This window comes from Hyperolius riggenbachi, chromosome 3 (genome assembly GCF_040937935.1).
Source record: "Hyperolius riggenbachi isolate aHypRig1 chromosome 3, aHypRig1.pri, whole genome shotgun sequence".
NCBI classification, from domain to species: Eukaryota; Metazoa; Chordata; class Amphibia; order Anura; family Hyperoliidae; genus Hyperolius; species Hyperolius riggenbachi.
In genome coordinates, this window is record NC_090648.1 from 65081072 (window position 1) to 65095065 (window position 13994).

Consider the following 13994-nt stretch of genomic DNA (forward strand, 5'->3'; position numbering starts at 1 on the left):
TGCAGCTAATCTTGTCAGATCTGACAATAATGTCAGAAACGGCTGATCTGCTGCGTGCTTGTTCGGGGGCTATGGCTAAAAGGATTAGAGGCAGAGGATCAGCAGGACTGCCAGGCAACTGGTATTGCTTAAAGGGAAATAAATATGGCAGCCAACATTTCACTCTTGCTTCAGTTTTCCTTTAACTACAGGCTCCAATGTTTTTTAAGTTCCCTGTTTAGCATCATTACTTTCATCTCTGTGGTTGATGTTCTAGAGGATATTTACTGAATGCTTATATTTTACACTAATCATTTATAGATGATTTAGTCAGTGTTTTGCCATTGTAAGATCTTTCCTCTCTCTGATTTACATTCTGACATTTATCACAGGTGGTGACATCTTTACCATTAGCGAGGTGCATCTCTGCGGAATGCTTGTTTATTGTGTGTTCCGAAATGTGCAGAAACAACACCTGGTCTCCCAGAGTGCACTGGGGCCAAAGGCTACATGACATCATAGCCTAGGCCAAGCATCACTGGGAGGGCGGGGCTACACACCAATATACAGCAATAGATATAGGAAGTGTCTCTGATGCTGAAACCAAGGTAATGAAGGTGAAATTGAATTGGAATACTCCAGTACATTCTGCTATAGGACGTTGCTGTGCCTCTTTAAATATGTAAGTTTAAAGTGCTATGTGTATTTTTCAGACTTGCTCAGCTGTAGGTGGCTACAGTATCTCCCTTGGCGTTTGATCTGTGCCACACCCCCTTGTAGTCTGAACTACTATGAAAATCCTGACCTGAGTACTGCCCACAAAGCCTGCAGTTAAAGGGGAACTGAAGTAAGAGGTATACGGAGGCTGCCATATTTATTTCCTTTTAATCAATACCAGTTGCCTGGCAGCCCTGCTGGTCTGTTTGGTTGCAGCAGTGTCTGAAATAACATCAGAAACAAGTATGCGGCAATGTCAGAAACACCTAATCTGCTGCATGCTTGTTCAGGGGCTATGGCTAAAATTATTAGAGGCACAGTCTTTTCTATGGAGCTGAACTCCCCATCAGAAAAAAAAAATCTTTGCAAGATGCTGCACACACAGATGCTGTACAGACACAAAAGATCAGTATCTGCAAAAGTTCCTTTTAAACAATGCAAATTGCCTGGCTGTCTTGCTGATCCTCTGCCTTTAATACTTTTTGTCATAGCCCCTGAACAAACATGCATATCTGGTGCTCTGACTGAGGTCTGACTGGATTAGCTGCATGCTTGTTTCTGGTGTTATTCAGAGACTTCTGCAGCCAACGAGATCAGCAGGACAGCCAGGCAACTGGTTTTGCTTAAAGGATACCCGAAGTGACATGTGACATGATGAGATTGACATGGGTATGTACAGTGCCTAGCACACAAATAACTATGCTGTGTTCCTTTTTTTCTTTTTCTGTCTGAAAGAGTTAAATATCAGGCATGTAATTGGCTGACTTAGTCCTGACTCAGACAGGAAGGGACTACAGTGTGACCCTCACTGCTAAGAAATTCCAACTATAAAACACTTTCCTAGCAGAAAATGGCTTCTGAGAGCAGGAAAGAGATAAAAAGGGTCAATACTTAATGGATTTAAGCTCTGGCGTACTTCAATGAATGTGTCATTGAGCAAAAACAATAAAACAGTTAAAACTTAAAAAGTAGATTTAAACATAAAATAAAACTGAGGAATATCTTAAAAAGGACTATTTAGGAGAAGGAAGATAGATAGTCAGGACAGAGTCAGCTACTTACATACCTGATATTTAACTATTTCAGACAGAGAAAGAAAAAAAAAGAACACAGCATAGTTATTTGTGTGCTAGGCACTGTACATACACATGTCTATCTCATGTCACATGTCACTTCGGGTATCCTTTAAAGAGCTGTCGAGGCGAAAAAAATTGAAGAGGACGGGGGCTGTGGCGAGGGACTGAGACAGCTGCGAGAGGCCGGAAGAAGCCCCAGGTGAGTACAAAATAGATTTTTCAGTTCGCCTTGGAAGTCCTTCAAAAGGAAATAATTATGGAACCCTCCCTTTAAGTTCCCTTTAAAGCGGCATATGTTATTTAGCAATCTATCAAGTGTCAATAAAGCTGATCTTCACTTTATCAATATAATGACTGACGATTGATGGTTTATCCGCTTTATAAACAAGCTCCAGTGGCTGTTAGGCCTCTTTTCCACGAACTGTTGTTGAGCTGTGTGCTCAGCAAGCAGTTGCCAGGCAGCAGTTAGCAGTTACCAGGCAGCAGTGAGCAGTTACCAGGCAGCGACAAGCAGTTAGCAGGCAGCAGTGAGCAGTTGTGAGAGTTTGAGAGGCATTTCACTGCCTAGAAACAGTTCCTGGAAAAGAGGCCTTAGCAATGAAAAAATGTTAAACAGAGTTATGAACAAGACGATGCTATTGAAGTAAAGAATGACATAATGCTGCCCCATTTGACAGAGGAGGATTCTGGGAAATGAGTTGTCTCACCTGTCGAGCAGCAGTTCCAGGACCTTTTCGGCAGTGGTAAAGGCACGGTAGGTGCTGAGGAAGGTGGGCACGTAGGCAGTGTCTGTGCCCTGATACTCCACCAGCAGATTCTCCACCAGCTTCTGTAGCGTCCCAGCCCGCATGCTGCGCACCTTACATGTCCTGTAATGTACGTAGCCGGGAGAGGCGGGGGCGGCCTGAGGGGACAAGATGGAGGTGACATGAGTGATGACATACCAGAGGAACACAAATGGTGCAAGCGTGCACGGGAGTATTGCTGACTGCAAGAGAACAGTTTTTATTTCAATACGTTTTTATTAAATCAGTAGAACATTAGAAGTGAATAGACCCCACAATTATTTTTTTATTGTTGTTAGCATTATTTAAGTTATTGTTTCTGATTTAAGGTCCACACTACCATCTGCTACCTCAATAGTTCATAATAGAAGCAAACAAGCTTACACCATCAAACACTGCAACACCATTACTCCTGAGCTTAACCTGTATGATATCGTGACATGATGGTTCTATATGATAACTCATTTAGATCACTGGGGTTCCATGGAATACATATGTTATGTCGATCACTTTCCTTAAAGGACACCCGAGGTGAAAATAAACGAATGAAATAAACAATTGTATCTATCCTCCTCCTAAAAAATTACTTTTTAAGATATACCATAGTTTTATTTTATATTTAAATCATTTTTTTAAGTTTTTACTGTTTTATTGTTGTTGCTCAATGACACATTCAATGAAGTATGCCAGAGCTAAAAATCTGTGAACTATTGATCCTTTTTATCTCATTCCTGCTCTCAGAAGCCATTTTCTGCTAGGAGAGTGTTTTATAGTTGTATTTCCTTATCAGTGAGGGTCACACTGTAGTCTGACCCAGTCCTGATTCAGACAGGAACTGAAACTTACATACCTGATATTTAACCCTTTCAGGCAGAGAAAGAAAAAAAAGGAACACAGCCTAGTTATTTGAGTGCTAGGCACTGTACATACACATGTCTAAAACACTTTTCTTGCAGAAAATAGCTTCTGAGAGCAGGAAAGAGATAAAAAGAGTCAATAGTTCATAGATTTTAGCTCTGGCAAACTTCAATGAATGTGTCATTGAGCAAAAACAATAAAACAGTTAAAACTTAAAAAGTAGATTTAAACATAAAATAAAACTGAGGAATATCTTAAAAAGGACTTTTTAGGAGAAGGAAGATAGATAGTCAGGACAGAGTCAGCCAATTACATGCCTGATATTTAACTCTTTCAGACAGAGAAAGAAAAAAAGGAACACAGCCTAGTTATTTGAGTGCTAGGCACTGTACATACACATGTCTATCTCAGCATGTCACATGTCACCTCAGGTATCCTTTAGGCTAGTTTCACACCAGGACGTTGCGTTTTAGGGGACGTTATGGTCGCATAACGTGCCCCTAACACAACGCCTGGTGCTCCCTGCTTTGGACGTCAGAGTGAGCCGCGTTGTGCAGCTCACTCTGGCGTCCGTGATGCCGTGATGCGCACTCTTGGACGCATGCAGCATCACGTGGTCCCGCCGGCCAATCGCCGCACAGAGCGGCCGTTCCAAGAAGTAAACACTGCACGTCACTGAGTGCAGTGAATATTAATTAGCCATGTGCCTGGCCGCTCTCCGCTCCTCCCCAACGTTACTGAGCATGTGCAAGCAGTCTAACGCGGCTCTGCCGCTTATAAAGTACTGCATGCAGTACGTTGACTTATGGCGCAGCGTTACTGTGTAACGCAACATGGGCACTGTGAACAGCCCATTGATTTTTCATTGCTGTGCGGTGGGCTGCGTTACAGGCTACTCTAACATGCGCCTGTAACGTCCCACTGTGAAACCAGCCTAAAGGTGCCCATACATCAGACGATGTATGGGCAGATCGACCAAAAAACAGATCTCGCTTTGATCGAATCTGATCAGAGAGCGATCCATTAGCTGCCCATACACAGCAGGCCGATTCCTAATAGATTTCATGCTGAAATCGATCCGGAATCGTGCTTGTGACGCCGCATCCACCTTGCCAACCCGTCCCACCTAATGGTCAATGTGCCACCCTACCAGCTCGGTGCCCAGTGCACCTAACACTACCTGTCAGCATCCACCGCTGCCTCTGCGCTGGCTCCAGGCTGCATCCTCCGCGCCCACGTTTACGTTGGCAACCACGTAGGGCGCATGTATGGACAGAGAACGCAGCCTGGAACCAGCGGTGGTTGCGGACAGGTAATGTATAGTGCACTGGGCACCCGGGTGGGGGGGGGGCATTGACCATTAGGGGGGACAGCATTGGGGGTTTCCTCGCTCGTCCAGATATGGCTCACCGTTACGCCACGCACCCGACTGACCATGACGGCCAGACATCTTGCAGCATGTCCGCCCAATTCATGCGACCAATTTCAACCCATTTTGTGGGTTGTTGCTTGTAAGTTAGTAACGGAGAGATGATTTATATGCCATATTTATTAAACACACCATAATACAGGCTAAAGGTTAGCTGTTTCAGCTATCTGTGAGTGCAAACAGAATGCAGAAGGAGAGAATGGTGTATAGTGCGTTCCTATGGTATAGGAGTGACAGAGGCCCACAGCCTTATCTACACAAAGCTTGCCTATCTAGCTGTGTATACAGTCACTGCTGGGAGAAGTGTGAAGAGAAAAGGGAGTAAAGACTGACTTGTATAATAAAGTATTGGAAGGCAAGAAAGGGGAAGGAAGAAGAAAAACAAGAAAAGAAGGGAGACACAGGGAGGCTATCCTATTCAATAAGGCCTGGTGCACACCGAGCGGTTTTTGCAGCGATCCGCAAACTGTGTCCGCCAGTGAAAACGCTTGGCTTATGTATCTCAATGGGATGGTGCACACCAGCGGTTTGAGGTTTTCAGCAAACGTGGGTCCTGCAGCACTTTTGCGGTTTGCAGATGCGTTTCTGCCTCAATGTAAAGTATAGAAAAAACGCAAACCGCTCTGGAAAACGCTAGATCAGAGCGGTTTGCCAGGCGTTTTTGTTACAGAAGCTGTTCAGTAACAGCTTTACTGTAACAGTATTTGTAATCTGCTACACAAAAATGCTCCAAAAACCGCTAGGCATGTTAGAAAACTTCTCTAAACATGCCTAGAATCGCTCTGAAATCTGCTCCAAAAACCTCTAGCGTTTTGAGGATCTGCAAGCGGTTTTGGTGTGCACTGGGCCTCAGACTTTGTTTCCTTTGAAGGGTACAATTGATGCTCCTTTGAGGTCTATATCACCACAGGCTAATGCTAGGTACACACTATGAGATTTTCTGTCAGATCGATAATTTCCAACATGTCTGATCTGATTTTCGATCGATTTCTGATAGGAGTGAATGAATAATAGTCGGAAATCCATCGAAAAAGGTTCCGAAATCGATCGGAAATCAGATTGGACATGTTGGAAATAATCGATCTGACAGAAACCTCATAGCGTGTACCTAGGAAAAGCTCTACAGAGAGCTGAGGGAATCACACAAGGCTTTTCTGAAATGAAATGAAGAGGCACTGCAGTCAAAATAACAATGAATAACATTGCTATTTTGTTTTGTTTTCTTTACAATATTAATTTATAAATGATATAGTCAGTGTTTGCCCATTGTAAAATCTTTCCTTTCCTTGATCTACTTAATTTATCACAGGTGGCAATATTTTCTTTAGTACTGGCAGGTGATCTCTACGGAATGCTGATTTACATAGAGTTCTAAAGCCAGTAGAAAAGATCTTTGGTCTCTAATGCTTTGGGAAGGGGGAGAGGGGGGTGGTTATTGCACATAATAAACAATCTAGGCAAAAGGTGTGTACACAACTTTGATGGATGTCGCAGGTCGGGGATCGGCCCCCTATACCCTTTCTCCTATGGACTGTAAATCTCAGCAGACCTTACTGTACCTTACATCCTCCACACCCTTATGGACTGTATACCCTAACCCCCTATACCCTTTCCTTATACCCCCACCTCCCCCGCATGTTAATGCTAATGTTTTGCTTTGGCAATGTTAAATGTATTTGGTCCTGCCAATAAAGCTTTATTGGATTTGGATTTGCTGCTGCGAGTGGTAAGAATGCGATAAGGCAGCTCACAAGAAGACAATGCCCATGTGTGTTCTGCAGACCTCAATTGTGCTGAACGGGGTCACTGGCTAATATTCACCTTTCTGTGCTAATTATTGATTACGTCGTTGGAATGCAGTTGGAAACCTGTTCCTTTTAAAGTGACATTACCCTTTTTTCCATAAAAAAAATAAAACACAAGCCATGCCAATGAGTCCAGGCAATGTGGTTCAGTAATGGGGGTTTATAACAGTGCCAATCAGCCGAGGCTCTGATTTATTCTACCTGTAACCCTGCACCTGCTGTCATTTCCCTCCGCCTCCCTCTTACTATGTACCGCCCCCTTAAATCCCTTTTATATGCAGCAGATCCCCTCGGTGTGTAGGCACAACAGGAAATCCAGATCATCCACAAGGCAAACCAGGAGGGTGTCTAGGGCATGTGGAGTGCCCAGGGGGCCCGACTTTCACAAGCTTATGCAGGGCCGAGCCTGGGCGGGTGCTGCAGGTGCAAGGCACCCAGGCGCCTGCCTCTGAGAGGCGCCGCCCGGCCGCTGTTCTCCCCCTGTGGCCGCCGGCGCTTGCTCCCTCCCTCCCTCCATCTCTCTAGCCGCCGGCGCCGCCGCGTCAGACCTCGATCAGGCGGGCGGCGCTAGGACCTAGCACGCCGCACTGATATGCGGAAGTGACATCACTTCCGCATATAGAGCGGGTGCGTCCGGACTCTGGCGCCTTCTCACTGGTCGGGTCGCCCGCTGATTGAGGTCTGAAGCTGCTTCAAGGTGAGGGGGGGAGCGGCGGGAGGGGAGGGTTGGGTGCGCTCGTCTCACTCACTACCTAAACGAGGACCCTATACACCCTGGCTACATATACTGGTCACATATACGCCCTGGCTACATATACTGATCACATATACCCCCTGGCTATATATATCCTGGGCACATATTACCCCCTGGCTACATATCCCGGGCACATATTACCCCCTGGCTACATATCCCGGGCACATATCACCCCCTGGCTACATATCCCGGGCACATATCACCCCCTGGCTACATATCCCGGGCACATATACCTCCTGGTTACATATCCCGGGCACATATACCCCCTGGCTACATATCCTGGGCACATATCACCCCCTGGCTACATATCCCGGGCAAAAATACCCCCTGGCTACATATCCTGGGCACAAATACCCCCTGGCTACATATCCTGGGCACATAGACCCCCTGGCTACATATCCTGGGCACATAGACCCCCTGGCTACATATCCTGGGCACATAGACCCCCTGGCTACATATCCTGGGCACATAGACCCCCTGGCTACATATCCTGGGCACATAGACCCCCTGGCTACATATCCTGGGCACATAGACCCCCTGGCTACATATCCTGGGCACATAGACCCCCTGGCTACATATCCTGGGCACATAGACCCCCTGGCTACATATCCAGGGCACATAGACCCCCTGGCTACATATCCTGGGCACATAGACCCCCTGGCTACATATCCTGGGCACATAGACCCCCTGGCTACATATCCTGGGCACATAGACCCCCTGGCTACATATCCTGGGCACATAGACCCCCTGGCTACATATCCTGGGCACATAGACCCCCTGGCTACATATCCTGGGCACATAGACCCCCTGGCTACATATCCTGGGCACATAGACCCCCTGGCTACATATCCTGGGCACATAGACCCTCTGGCTACATATCCTGGGCACATAGACCCTCTGGCTACATATCCTGGGCACATAGACCCCCTGGCAACATATCCTGGGCACATATACCCCCTGGCTACATATCCTGGGCACATATACCCCCTGGCTACATATCCTGGGCACATATACCCCCTGGCTATATATTCTGGGGACACTGGCTGTTTGTCATTATGTGCATTTGCTGGTGAAAAGCTGTCTTATTATGTGCATTTGCTGGTGAAAAGCTGTCTTATTATGTGCATTTGCTGGTGAAAAGCTGTCTTATTATGTGCATTTGCTGGTGAAAAGCTGTCTTATTACAGTGGAGGAAATAATTATTTGACCCCTCACTGATTTTGTAAGTTTGTCCAATGACAAAGAAATGAAGTCTCAGAACAGTAACATTTCAATGGTAGGTTTATTTTAACAGTGGCAGATGGCACATCAAAAGGAAAAGCGAAAAACTAACCTTAAATAAAAGATAGCAACTGATTTGCATTTCATTGAGTGAAATAAGTTTTTGAACCCTCTAACAATAAAAGACTTAATACTTAGTGGAAAAACCCTTGTTTGCAAGCACAGAGGTCAAACGTTTCTTGTAATTGATGACCAAGTTTGCACACATTTTAGGAGGAATGTTGGTCCACTCCTCTTTGCAGATCATCTCTAAATCCCTAAGGTTTCGAGGCTGTCTCTGTGCAACTCTGAGCTTGAGCTCCCTCCATAGGTTTTCTATTGGATTAAGGTCCGGAGACTGACTAGGCCACTCCATGACCTTAATGTGCTTCTTCTTGAGCCACTCCTTTGTTGCCTTTGCTGTATGTTTTGGGTCATTGTCGTGCTGGAACACCCATCCACGACCCATTTTCAGTTTCCTGGCAGAGGGAAGGAGGTTGTCGTTCAGGATTTCACGATACATGGCTCCGTCCATTTTCCCGTTAATGTGATTAAGTTGTCCTGTGCCCTTAGCAGAAAAACACCCCCAAAGCAAAATGTTTCCACCCCCATGCTTGACGGTGGGGACGGTGTTTTGGGGGTCATAGGCAGCATTTTTCTTCCTCCAAACACAGCGAGTTGAGTTAATGCCAAAGAGCTCCATTTTGGTCTCATCAGACCACAGCACCTTCTCCCAGTCACTCACAGAATCATTCAGGTGTTCATTGGCAAACTTCAGACGGGCCTGCACATGTGCCTTCTTGAGCAGGGGGACCTTGCGAGCCCTGCAGGATTTTAATCCATTGCGGTGTAATGTGTTTCTGTCACAGGAGCCCTCAGTGGCTGACCACACTTAGCCTTCTAAACGGTGCCAGCGCACAGATCGTGCGAACTCTGGTCGCAGTCAATGCGCAGGAACCGTTAAGAATTAGCCGCAGACAACTCAGAAGGGAGCCTGTGAGACACGGGTAATTACAACGTCACCTACTGGTTCAGAGTAAACTGCCACCACCGCGGTTACTATGGGACCGTGGGGCCCACTAACTGACTGACTAATCCTGCGAATAAAACGGTTAAACACACGATATTCTGTCTAGCCAACAACAAACAAACAGTAGCGTATCTTCAGAGACCCGGGATCATTTCTGTGTGTGCTGATAAGCAGGGTAGCGGAAAGTGAATGACTTGGAGAAAGTCGTTTATTCACGCAATATAAATAATTAATATATACAGACAATTATGAAAATCAACAATTATGAAAACAGTAATAGCCAGTATGAAAAATAAAAGAAGGGAGAAAAAATACTTAGTTCCTGGAAAGATGTCCTTATTGTGGGAAGAATCATAAAGTCCTTGGTTTCAAAGTCCAGAGTTCAGAGTTCAGACCAGGTGGATGCCAGCATATCCTCAAGCTGGCATCTGATGAGTGCAAGATGTTTCAGTGTGGAGGACACAGCCCGCCTGCTGGCTCTGTGCTTTTGATGAAGCTGGTTTGGGGGTGTGGCAATGCCAGCCCCCTCTGAGCTACCAGCAAATGACAGTTCATTCCCTCTGAGAGATTTTAGAGCTAAACTTATGAATTGCTGTAACTCCTGAACCATACACGTTACATTTAGGGGGGTAACAGCTTCATACTTGGAGGAAAATACAGATTAATATGATACCTGACATGGCTAGTGCATCAGATCAGGGTCCTGAGTAGATTCATACCTGGGTGGTAGGGGCCCCGGGCCCCTCTCGACTGGTATCAAGAGATCCAGCATGACCCTACAGATCCAATGATACCGCTCTCATAACCACCCTATTTATTGTATTCTGTAAATGGGCAAAAGATTATATTGTACATTCATTTCTTCCTGCTAAGGCCGGAGTCAGCCTGACTGGAGTCCAGCTGTGTCTGCTTCTTGGCTATGAAAGGCCCTGTTGGCTCCTTCAATTAACATCTGAATGTGAAATCTGCTTAGACAACTTTGAGTTTACACCTCTGGCTTGATCAGCAGTCACAGGGCCAGTCTTCCTGCCAGCTGCTTGTCACCTTATACCTGATGGATGGGCCATCAGCACAGCTTGAAGCCAGGGACTCTCTGGGCCCAGGCTCATTAGCATATCAAAAGGGCCATCCTGCAGTTAAGGTGATGCTATTCCTCTGCTAAGAAGGGACTGCAGACCTCCTACACAATAAATCCAGATTGTACCGATTTGAAGCGCAATCGACGCAGGAATCGAGTGCGATCGTTCTTTTCTTCACGGGCGGTTCCAGGACGCGCCTGCGTCCCCGCAATCGTCCGTGACAGCCCCCCCCCCTTGTCCGTGGCTTAGCCACTCATCCGCAAGATGTGTGGCGGCGCCGCTAACCTGGCTGACGGGCCTCGAGTTGCCGGTACGGCGGGAAAACCTATTGGAGCCTGTGGCTCGGTTCCCCTGGACCGGTCGCGGTCTGCTACCCTCAGGGTTGACCCAACATGGACCGTTCTGGACAGGGCGTTTGCGCCACTGCAGTCGGACGTGGTGTCTGCCGAGACTGCTGACAACGGGCAGTGGGTTGGTTAGGTCAACAGCCAGCCCACGCAGGGTTCCCCTGCTGAGTGGCTGTGGACCTAAGGGAACCCCGCGGGAATCCCTGGACCTTCCCAGCTCCTGACAGACGGCACATGCCCTGCAGTAGTTGGCTACATCCCTGTTCATCCGGGGCCAATAAAACTGTTTCCGAATACCGGCGAGTGTCTTGCGGACACCCGAGTGCCCGGTCAGAGGATTACCATGTGCGGATTTCAGCACATGTCCCCTGAACGCACTCGGGACCACAAGCCATTTGGTATTCGCGTGGGATCTACCTGTAGGGGGCTGTACAGACTCACTGTACAGTCTCCCACCTTCCCAGTACACCTTGAAAGCGGCCCCGTCTGCGAGGGGCTCAGCGGCTTGCTTCCTGAGCACCTCCAGGCTTGGGTCACTTTGTAGTGCGGCCGAGAATACGGCGCTGTCAGTTTCAGCCAACTGGCTCATGTCACACGAGGCCAGCGGCTGAAAGGTCTCATCCCTGCGGTCAGAGGAGGGGGAGGAGGCCGGAACCCCCTCCACCTGTTCTGAGCTCGGGTTCTGAGCAGTGCAGCTGCGCGGTATTGCTAGCACAGGTACACTGTCAGAATGGCACAGACGGACATTACTCAGATCATCATTGCATGCAGTAATGACATTGACAGGTATAGACATTTTTTCATTACAGACAGGTTGTACAGGAGACTCAGGTACAGTTGCAGCATCATCACAACAGACAGTCTGTACCTCAAACTCAGGTGCCTTTGAAGCAGGCACTATTGAACCTGGTACCCTTGAACTGGGCACATTCAACCCACCTCCCCCTGGTGCTCCCCCAAGTGTATAAAGTACCTGGTGGTGGGTGGAGAGTCCGTCTCCTTCCGTGAGCGACAAGGCGGTCGTGGCAGGTTCATAGTAGGACACAAGCTTGCCCAAATCAGTCCCTAGCAACACAGGGACTGGGAGATCCTTCATAACCCCAACAACCCTTTCGTGGACCCCTCCCACTCCCCAATCCAGCTTCACTCTGGCATGGGCTATGTGGAAAAGGGTGCCCTCTACTCCAGTAAGGGCAAGGGATCGGCTGGAGCTGATGCTCTCCTTTGGCACAAGATGTGAGTGAACTAACGTGATGTCAGCTCCGGTGTCTCGAAATCCGGTGACAACTTTGCCGTTCACTCTAACAAGTTGCTGCTGGTCGGTTCGGTCGCGGATTTCCTTTCCGCGGGCAAACAGGACAAAATCGGATGATCCAGGCTGTGGTTCGCTGGCGGGCTGCCTCTGCTGTGGGTGAGGTGCAGGTGATGCAGATGATCCAGGTGCTGGTGGTGTCTGTCTCCGCTCCGGACAGTCGAATTTCATGTGTCCGGGCTGGCGGCAGTAGTGACAGGTGACCTCTCCAGGCGCTGCAGGCCTGGGTGCAGCAGCTGCGCTGGGTGGCCTCTGTGGCGGACGGCTCACAGGGGCAGGAGGGTCTGCCGAGGTATTGGGCTGACCTCCTCTCCAGCTGGATGGGACAGTTCTGCGTGTATCAGCCACCCGGGTAGTTGCAAAAGTCTCAGCAAGGTCTGCAGCGACAGTTGCTGAAGTCGGCTTGCGTTCTAACACAAATTGTCGTACATCAGCAGGGCAAATGTTCAGAAATTGCTCGAGGACTATCAAGTCCTCCAGGACGCCATAAGACCCTTTGGTGAGGCCTAGAGTCCACTGACGGAGTGTGGTGAGCAAGCTGCTGACCACATCTCGGTACGAATCAGAAGACTTTTTCTGCCAGGCCCTGAACTTTTTGCGATAGGCTTCTGGCGTCAGCTGGTACTTAGTAATGATAGCGTCTTTTATAGCAGCATAATCATTATCCTTCTCCGCAGGCAATTCTGCGAAGGCATCAAGCGCTTTGTAGCGCAGCAAAGGTGTCAGATGTCTGGCCCACTGGTCTTGGGACAGACGATACTGACGGCATGCTTTTTCAAAAGACCGCAAAAACAAGTCAATGTCTGTGTCTTTTTCAATATTAGCAAATTTAAACTTTGCACTTACGGGTGGTGCAGCTCCTTCAGCAGGGAGGCTGGGCGGTGAACTCCGGCTGGCCTGTTGAACCTTTGCCATGTTGAGCTCATGCTGTCGTCTCTCCCGCGCCTCTGCGGCATCCCTCTCCGCGTGGCGTTCAGCAGCAGCAGCAGCAGCTTTGCGTTCTGCAGATTGGCGCTCCTCACGCATGTACTGCAGGTACTTGTCCAGGTCAGTCTCCATCAGCTTTTGTAATGCCTGCTGCATTACCGGGTCAGCACCCATGGACAGTCCAGTACTGGCCAGTTCCGGGCGAGTAATGTCAGAAACTCTGGGATTGGGGTCCATACTGACAGTCTCTGGCGTAACTGTTGCAACAGGGCCCGCAGGATGCTCAACCTCTGTACGCCTAAGATCTTCAGCCTCTGGTTCCCCTTGATTGTCAGATGGGCTGGTATCCACCTCAGCGGACACTCCCGGCTCCCGCAGTTGCTGGGCATCCCATCTGGACAAGTCTGCTATCAGGTCCCGTTTTGTCTTGCGGAGGATGCCAATGCCCCTCTCTTCGCAAAGATTTTCCAGGTCTGCTAGGCACATGTTCTGGTAGTTCCCGGACATTTCCATGCCAAATAAAATAAAACTTTTGGGGAGGGGTACTGGCTACACAGTCTCTCTGTATATATAAAAAATATATTGCCTTCCAGCTACACCAACGAATTAGTTCGTTTCTCGATAGCGCTAGCGCTA

General features: G+C 48.0%; 1 protein-coding gene across 3 annotated transcripts in view; it reads right to left on the reverse strand.

Moving 5' to 3' along the window:
* The window catches only part of RGL3 (ral guanine nucleotide dissociation stimulator like 3), a 115962-nt gene that overhangs the window by 52436 nt on the left and 49532 nt on the right, over window positions 1-13994 (reverse strand). For all 3 annotated transcript variants that reach the window (XM_068274249.1, XM_068274250.1, XM_068274251.1), the window contains one exon: window positions 2480-2676. In XM_068274249.1, coding sequence (XP_068130350.1) covers window positions 2480-2676 — 197 coding nt within the window. The remainder of the gene's footprint in view (window positions 1-2479; window positions 2677-13994) is intronic.